General features: G+C 30.3%; 1 protein-coding gene across 1 annotated transcript in view; it reads right to left on the bottom strand.

Annotated features, from left to right (window-relative positions):
* The window catches only part of LOC117178066, an 8,363-nt gene extending 2,750 nt beyond the window's left edge, over window positions 1–5,613 (bottom strand). Inside the window, exons 1-2 of the mRNA XM_033369293.1 lie at window positions 5,332–5,613; window positions 213–317 (exon numbers count right to left, since the gene is read on the bottom strand). Of these exons, the coding sequence (XP_033225184.1) occupies window positions 213–317; window positions 5,332–5,485 (259 nt within the window). The 5' untranslated portion in view covers window positions 5,486–5,613. The remainder of the gene's footprint in view (window positions 1–212; window positions 318–5,331) is intronic.
* Between the last annotated feature and the right edge of the window lie 2,352 nt (window positions 5,614–7,965).

Below are 7,965 nucleotides of genomic sequence, written 5' to 3'. Positions count from 1 at the left end.
TATAATTAAAAATTTGTCATAAGGACAACCGCAGGATTTCGCCCGGAGCGGGTGCTAATCTGAAAAATTGCACCCGCTTCCAGCGAAATCGTGGTAAAATTTCAGCCATAACCACGTCTCACAACTGTGAGATAGGTGGAGATAGGTGGTAGATATATATATATATATATGTATATATATAATGATAATTATTATATAATTTATATACTTACTTCCACAGACGTAAGAGCAACAGTCACTTTTGACCTTACAGGGTTTACCATCAAGTTTCTTAGCTTTGCAGACATCACCTTGGCACTGATTAGGTTCTTTTGGTACTGAAAATTGTAAATATGTATGTTATATTTTTCATTACCAATATTTAAAACTATTGATATTAAAAAATCCTCAATTAAAAATATAATCACATTCAATGGACCATATATCTTTTTGTTCAAGTGAATTTTTCGGCTACTAAACTCTCCCTTATGGAAAATATTCACTCAAACGCAGCTTGTTGGTGAGTTGCCTCTGCTATACGCTGCGTAGGCCAGCCTCGTGTAGAGTCGAAAATGCACGAGCACGAGCGCGAACCCGAGTCCAGTCCCCCCCCCCTCCTCTGGCCTTCGCGATGCGCTCTCGGTAGCTATTGGGAGGAGTTTTTCGAAAAACTGAATCCTGGAGAATATACATAAGGAGACCAAACTAGTGGAACTAAAAATGAACACTTTTCTGTTGCTAGAAGTACGCACACACACACATGTTCAAAATCACACTTACGTATAGTTCAAAACTTCCCGAGCGTGTCGTGCCAACCGCACTTAAAAAAAATATGGCTGCCAATGTGAACGCGAGTCAAATGTAAATAAATAATGATTGAACAATTAATAGGTTGTGAATAAAGGAAAAAATGTTAAAATTAAAAATCGCTGTATAAAAGCGAAAGTTTCCAACAAGTGTGGTTTCAAGTGTAGTGTACAAGACTTTCAGAGTGGTATAAGTTGTATGTTTATTGTTTTTGTTATGAACGCGTCGAGTACCTGTCGCACGCATAGTGTTGGTAAAAGTAATACGATATTTTCATAAACATACTACCTACCTTTTCCATGGCGAATAATTTTTTATTCCAGAAACTTTTCAAAAAATCCTGTCCGATTATCAATTATTTATTTGTTCAAGCGATCTGTCAAAACAAAACAATGGAAGCGGCCATATTGTTTTAAGTGCGGTTGGCACGCCACGTTCGGAAAGTTTTGAACTATACGTAAGTGTGATTTTACACATGTGTATATGCGTACTTCTGGCAACAGAAAAGTGACCGCTTTTGGTGAAGTCCATGCATTACAGATTGGTCTCCTTATATCTATTCTCCATGAACTGAATGTTACATTGGATCAAGAAGGAACATTATTCTTATCAAGCCTTCGCCTGCAATTCTGTTACACAATTTTTTTTAGTATATCTTAGTTTAAAGAATGTACTTTCAAATTTGAGTGCATTTAAGAGATATTTAGAAATTTTGAAACAATTAAAAAATAATTAAAACTTGTAAAGGTTTTTTGAGCATTTTTAAGGTTTCACAAAGTGATAAAATCCTTTATGTTCCTAGGGATAGTTAAAATAATTTTTTAATTCGAAAGATTAATTGCATGAAATTATTTTAAAATATTTCAAAACATTATAAAAGGTTCCAGAAATTGTCAAAGAATCAAAAAAAATGTTAAAAGGCATTTCTTTTTTAATTTTGCAGATATAAATAAAAATCAGGAAAAATTTTAATAAGTTTTAGAGATTAGAAGGCCTTGAAGGTATGAGAAGATTATAAAAAAATAATTATCTTAACATAGTCTTTTGAAAACTTTAAATGATTTTTCATTTTTAAAATATATTTTGAAAGAAAATTGATGAAGATTTTTAAACACATCAAACGTTCTTCTAAAATTTCTAAAAATAGTGCAGAAGGTTTTAAAGCAACAGTTTCAAAAGAATAAACAAATTTTCTTAAAATGCTTGGGAAAATTAGGAAGATTATAAGGCAATTTTTTTACATTTTAAAAGCTTTTTCAAAATCTTGATAAAAATTCGAGAAAGGTAACAATACTTTAAATATTTGAAAAAATAAACTTACCACCAAAAATTTTTCTTAATTAAAATAACTATGAATTAAAACAGATGAATTTTCAACAAAATTGCTAAATTTTTAAATGAAAAAGAATTTCAACAAAAATTGATTATTTAAGAAAACAATTATTTTACAATGAAAATAAAATTGCAGAAGCTGAATTTTTTAATGTTGAGATGAGTATTTTAAAACATTAAAGGTTCTGTAAAGTTTTCATATTTAGAAGTTTTGAAGAAATCAAGCAATATTTTATAAATTTTCAGAAATGTTTGTAAGTTTTCAAAATATTTGTCGTCTATTTGAAACAGCTTAAATTCTTTATAATATTTTTATCTAACTAAAATTTTTCTTAAGCTTTTGAAAAATCATTCGAGAAGTAAAAAAATGACAATTTTTCCTGATTTTCTTTTAAATTTGGCAAAATTTTAAATATTGACTTACAAATTTTCTAGGTTCTTGCTTGACAATTTTTAGAATCGTTTGAACTGTATTGAAATCTTTTAAAATAATTCCTTAAACTTAATTTCTCAAAATAAGTAATTATTTTAATTATTCCTAGGAAAGTAGAATTTTTTTTCATTTTCGTGAAACCTTACAATATTCTCAACAAATTTTGAACAAGTTTTAATTATTTTTGAATTGTTTAAAAAATTCTGAATAGCTCCTAAAATTACTAAAATCTGAAATTACATTTTTCAAATAAAGAAAAACTTGAAAATAAAATTGTGCAAGAAAATACCGCAAGAAGGCTTAATAAGAAATTAGGTTCCTTAATTTTTCTAAAATCATGCGATATGAAAAAATTCCAAAAAATTGCTTTAAAATATTTTACACCCCTTTTAAAATGTTCAGAACATAATTTAAAAAATGTTGTTACCTTTTTCCAATTTTCTCTCACAATTCATTCTATTCCATCTTTAGTTAAAGATTTATCTTTTTCAATTTGAAATCCAAATATGGATAAAAATGTAACTATTTTGTTGTAACAATTTTGTTTAAGTTTGACAAAAAAATTTACTGACAAATTTCTAGTTTCAAATTTATTTTTCAAACTGATAATGTAACTGTTTTTCGTTGAAAATTGATCTATTTTGTTAAAAATTAGGTTGCTAGTAGTTTTAAAATTGATTTTTGAAGAATATTAGTCTTCTTCTTCGGAAATTCATTTTTTGGGCAGCACAAAATTTTAAACATTTTCGACCCAGAAATCTTGTTTTCTATATCTATTTAAATACACTTAAGTGGCAAGCATTTCTCTTAGAATATAATCACATGCAAAAAGGACGAAAGTTACTGGGGTTAATAGCAAGCGCTGCTGTACTTTAATACCGTGCACTGAGCAGTGCTCGTAACGAGTGCCCCGAACTCTTCTACGCATGCGTCGTGCTCTGTCTCTGCTTCGTTGTTGTTCGCGCGCAATTTAAAATGCTACAAAATAACATTTTCATTTTTTATTATGAATAATGTCATTTTTACTTATATAAATGTTTATTAGACCGATATTAATGAATCATGAAAAAAATAAAAATTTATTAATTGCATATTGTGTTATGGTTGTTTTTGCTAAATATATATATTTTTATATTAATTAATATAATTCTATTTAAAAACAAGATTGTCGATGCATTTTGATATTTTAATAAACTTTAAAAAACAAAATTTTCGAATAAGGAAAAATATGCAAGAAAAATACAAGTGAGTACCAAAGTATATATTTTTTATTAACGCAGTATGCACTTAATAAAATTTTATTTTTATTAAGATTCATTAATATCGGTCTAATAAACATTTATATAACTTATAATCACATTATTCATAATAAAGAATAAAAATGTTATTGTTTAGCATTTCAAATTGCGCGCGAACAGCAGCGAATCTGAGACTGAGAGCGACGCATGCGTAGAAGAGTTCAAGGCTCTCGTTGCGAGTACTGACACAGACCCGAGCGAAATTTCCGAGTGCCTCCACGGACTTTTTCGGTGAGTCTCCTTAAGATTTTCCTGTATGGCGTAGGCCATGCCTCCTGATGGTTGACAGAAGGCGTGGCTTAAAGGAAAATTGCAAGGAGATATACGGAAAAAGTCCGCGCAGGCTCTTGGCAATTTCGTTCGGTTAAGTTCACGGTATTAGAGAGAAGCTGTGCCTGATAATCACCTACTTCTTAGTGGGATCTTTGCATAAGCGTTCACACGTTTAAGGCAATCGGTTACGTCTGTTTTGAAACTCATAAAATCTTAGAAAACAAATCAAGAGACGCTTGCGATACGCGCCTGATAAATATCCATGCGTTAATACCTTGAACTATTTTGCGCTAAAGAAATTTAGGGCGACTGCGGTACTTATATGTGCCACTACTTAGCTCGACACACGAGCGTCAGCGCGACCTGTGTTCAAGACATCTACTCTCTTATTTGTTAAAACGCTGCGATCCAACAAAGGGACGAACGGCGCGCCAAACTATTGTGACAACAGCAGTCCCAGAATTCAGCATGACGGTTGCGTTTTTTTCGGGACACGCGCCGGTTCATAGAAATTGTATATGAATCTAGAAGTCGAATCGACTGCTGTAACATGCTTACGTTCTCTCGTTCGGGACAGAAACGTTCCCAAATATAATAGAGCAACGTTGCAACATATTTTAAGGCAGCCGCTTCACGAAAAATGTTGCTGCTGTTGCGTTAAACTCGTGGCTGTGTTGCCCTACTATACCAAACGCAACAGCTGTCCTAAATTTCTTTCCGTGTGTTCGTGCATTTTCGTCTTAACACGAACTGGTCTTCGCAGCATGGAACAGAGCCGACTCACTAACACGCTACATGTGCATTTATTTTTTCCAGATGGGAAAGTGGTGGGGGCCGAAAAATCCCAAGTTCTGGAGACAGCGGATGCAATCAGAGTCCTTCGCACGTGCACAATGGGCCACACTTAACTGTGTACGTCGACAATTTAGCGTGCACGGATGGTACCCCACCAACTGTTAACGTGAAAAGTTAATCATGCACCATCTGTGAAGGTCAAAATTTCGACGTGCACAGTTATCATCTTCTCCGGTACGCTTACTAAACCTAAGGGCCAGCTCAAAATAGGAGAAGTGGCTGTTTTAGACACCCAATGTCAGAGTGCTGATTTCGGACGTATATTCGCAGATAAGTGCTTTATAAACATGCAAGTATCGTATTGTTTATGAAAATTTCGTAATTTGACTGCTTATTGTTATGTTTTCTACTCACCGCTAGGCAAACAGACAGTGGAGCAACAATTATCATCGGATGCACAGGGTGTTCCATTCTTTCCTGGATGATTATCACAGTTCCAGGCGTCAGCAATTCCAAAGATAAGAGCCGCACAAAGAACAGAGAGCAACATAGTCTTGGTCAAATTCATTTCGGAAAATGATTATACCTTTTCTGTTCCAGACGTGGCTTAGACACCATACAAAGCCGGGTATCTAACCCTACCAGGGAATGTGTACGCACTTGATTGGTTGGCCTCTCTGCATGAGGGTAATATGACTAGTTTTAGTGGTTGCAGATCGTGGGATTTTTCGGCCCCCACTACTTTCCCGATTGAGTGAGCAAGGCATGCAAATGTAGCGTGTCCGTGAGTTGGCTCTGTTGCATATTCCACAAGCTAGTCTACGAGAAAATTTAAAAAATCACAGATTTTTAAAAATTATTTCTTAGAATTTTTAAAAATTTTGTAAAATATTTGAGGCTTTCTTATGAAATTTTTGGCACATTTTTTTAAACTTGTGTTGTTTAGAAAAAAATTTTCTTTCAAATTTGAGTAATTATGGAGGCTATTCTTTTACTGTTTCAGAATTAAAAATTTTAATAATTCAAAAGTATTAAAAGGTTTAAAAGATCTAACAAAAATAGAAAAAAAAACAGTTCTTCTTAATATTCGTGTCAAATTTGTATTAATTTTTCATTTTACAAAATGAACTTTAAAACAAAATTAAGGAAAGTTTTTAAACACATTAAACTATTTTCTAACATTTCTAAAAAGAGTTTATAGGGTTTTATTTAAAATAATTTAATTTCCGTAAAATTAAAAAATGTTTAAAAATTAAGTAAATTTGAGAAATATTCAATAGATTTAAAGAGCTTCAAAAATAATTTAAACGTTAGAAGATTTTCAAAAATCTGGATTTAGAAAATTTTTTAAAATAAGCTTTAGGAGTTTTAAAAGAATCTCGAAAGGTTTCCAGAGAATAAACAAATTTTCTTCAAATGCTTAGGAAACTTTAAAACATTATCAGGCAATTTTGTTAACATTTTTAATGATTTTTCAAAATGTTGAGAAACTTTCATGTCAGTTGGACACATTTTCAAGAATTTAAGACGTTTTAAATAGATTTCTGTAATATCCTACTGAATAACGAATTTTGTTTAAAATCTTCTAAAATATTTTCTGACACATCTGATAGATTCAAAGAACTTTTTTTTTAATGTTCTCAAGAACCCTACAATATTCATATTTATATAAAATAAAAACAAGCTGATGATACTTATTTTCTCGTTCTCAGTTGCCAGAATTCAATTTTAACTCGAATTGAAGTTTTCAAAAACCTTGACCGTACAAATAGTTATTCCACATTCTTATGTTATGTTATTTTAAATATTATTTTGTATTCTTTATGTTATTAACAAAATTTGAAATGGGCGAGTTTTTAGTAGAAATTACATTAGGTAAATTCAATATTTTTATAACCAGCAAAATATTGAATAAGTATTAAGTGTTACAACAAAATATTCTTTTCTTTATTCATAGAAAACGCTGGATATTAAACAAACATTTTTATTCAGAAAACTTCTTTTTATGTTTTTTTTAACACAGTATAAAAAATATTACGTTATTTAAGATGGGTAAAAAAATTACCGATTCTATTAGCCAAGATATTTTCTATTTTATTAGTATAAAACAACTAATTCCTTAGTGGAAAATATTAAAACAATTAGGGCTGTATATCAGGGTAATTTTTTTTAGTATTGTTCACATTGGGCGAATCAAGTTCTAACTCAACATTTCTAAAAAAAATTAGTTATAAAATAAAGATAAATAATTATTCTGATTTTTTAACAATTTTAGAAATACATATAGTTTCTCGTACATAAGGTGCTACATTATATTAATAATTAAATGATTCAATCATTTTTTGACAATTTATTATTGTTAATAGAATTTTTCCAAAGTCCCACATGTTGTCCAGTTCTTAAGCCGAGTGAGTTTCCCTTATGGCTCGTATTAATGAAATTTAATAAATTTTAACAAATTTTTTTGGAGTAATTATTATTGTTTTAAATTATCGGCTCTAAAAGTAATGCTAGATAAATGCGGTTTCTTCTAAAATTTGTAACTTTTCGTCAAATTTCATTCAGAGAGGTGTAATTCATGCATGAGAATAAAGATAATTGTTTGAGACATTCATTTTTGTTTGTATCTATCTTCTCTCAGAGTAATGCTAGAAAGTTTCGGGTTTATCAATCATTTTAAGGTTTTATTTGACATTTTCGTCAGTAACAAATTATAAAGATTATTATGCTTATTAAATTGAACAAACAAAAGACCATATTCAATATGATGCATATGCAAAATTCAAAGTTCATTTTAAATATTTGTTTTCTTTCAGAAAAATATATTTACAGAGAAGAGCGAAATAGTTTAAAAACTTATTATCTCTAATATTTATTTATTATTTGTTAAAAACTAAAAAGTCAAAGGAAAGTAGAAAAGTCAGAAAAAATCACAACATTCAAGACAGTGTCACGTCCTGTGACGTATATTAACTATGTTATTTATACTTATATTATTAATCATCGCTATATTTATAATTATAACTTACATTAATAAGTATGAAAAGA

The sequence above is a fragment of the Belonocnema kinseyi genome, chromosome 1 (genome assembly GCF_010883055.1).
Source record: "Belonocnema kinseyi isolate 2016_QV_RU_SX_M_011 chromosome 1, B_treatae_v1, whole genome shotgun sequence".
Taxonomy (NCBI): domain Eukaryota; kingdom Metazoa; phylum Arthropoda; class Insecta; order Hymenoptera; family Cynipidae; genus Belonocnema; species Belonocnema kinseyi.
This window is presented reverse-complemented; position numbering and strand designations above follow the sequence as displayed.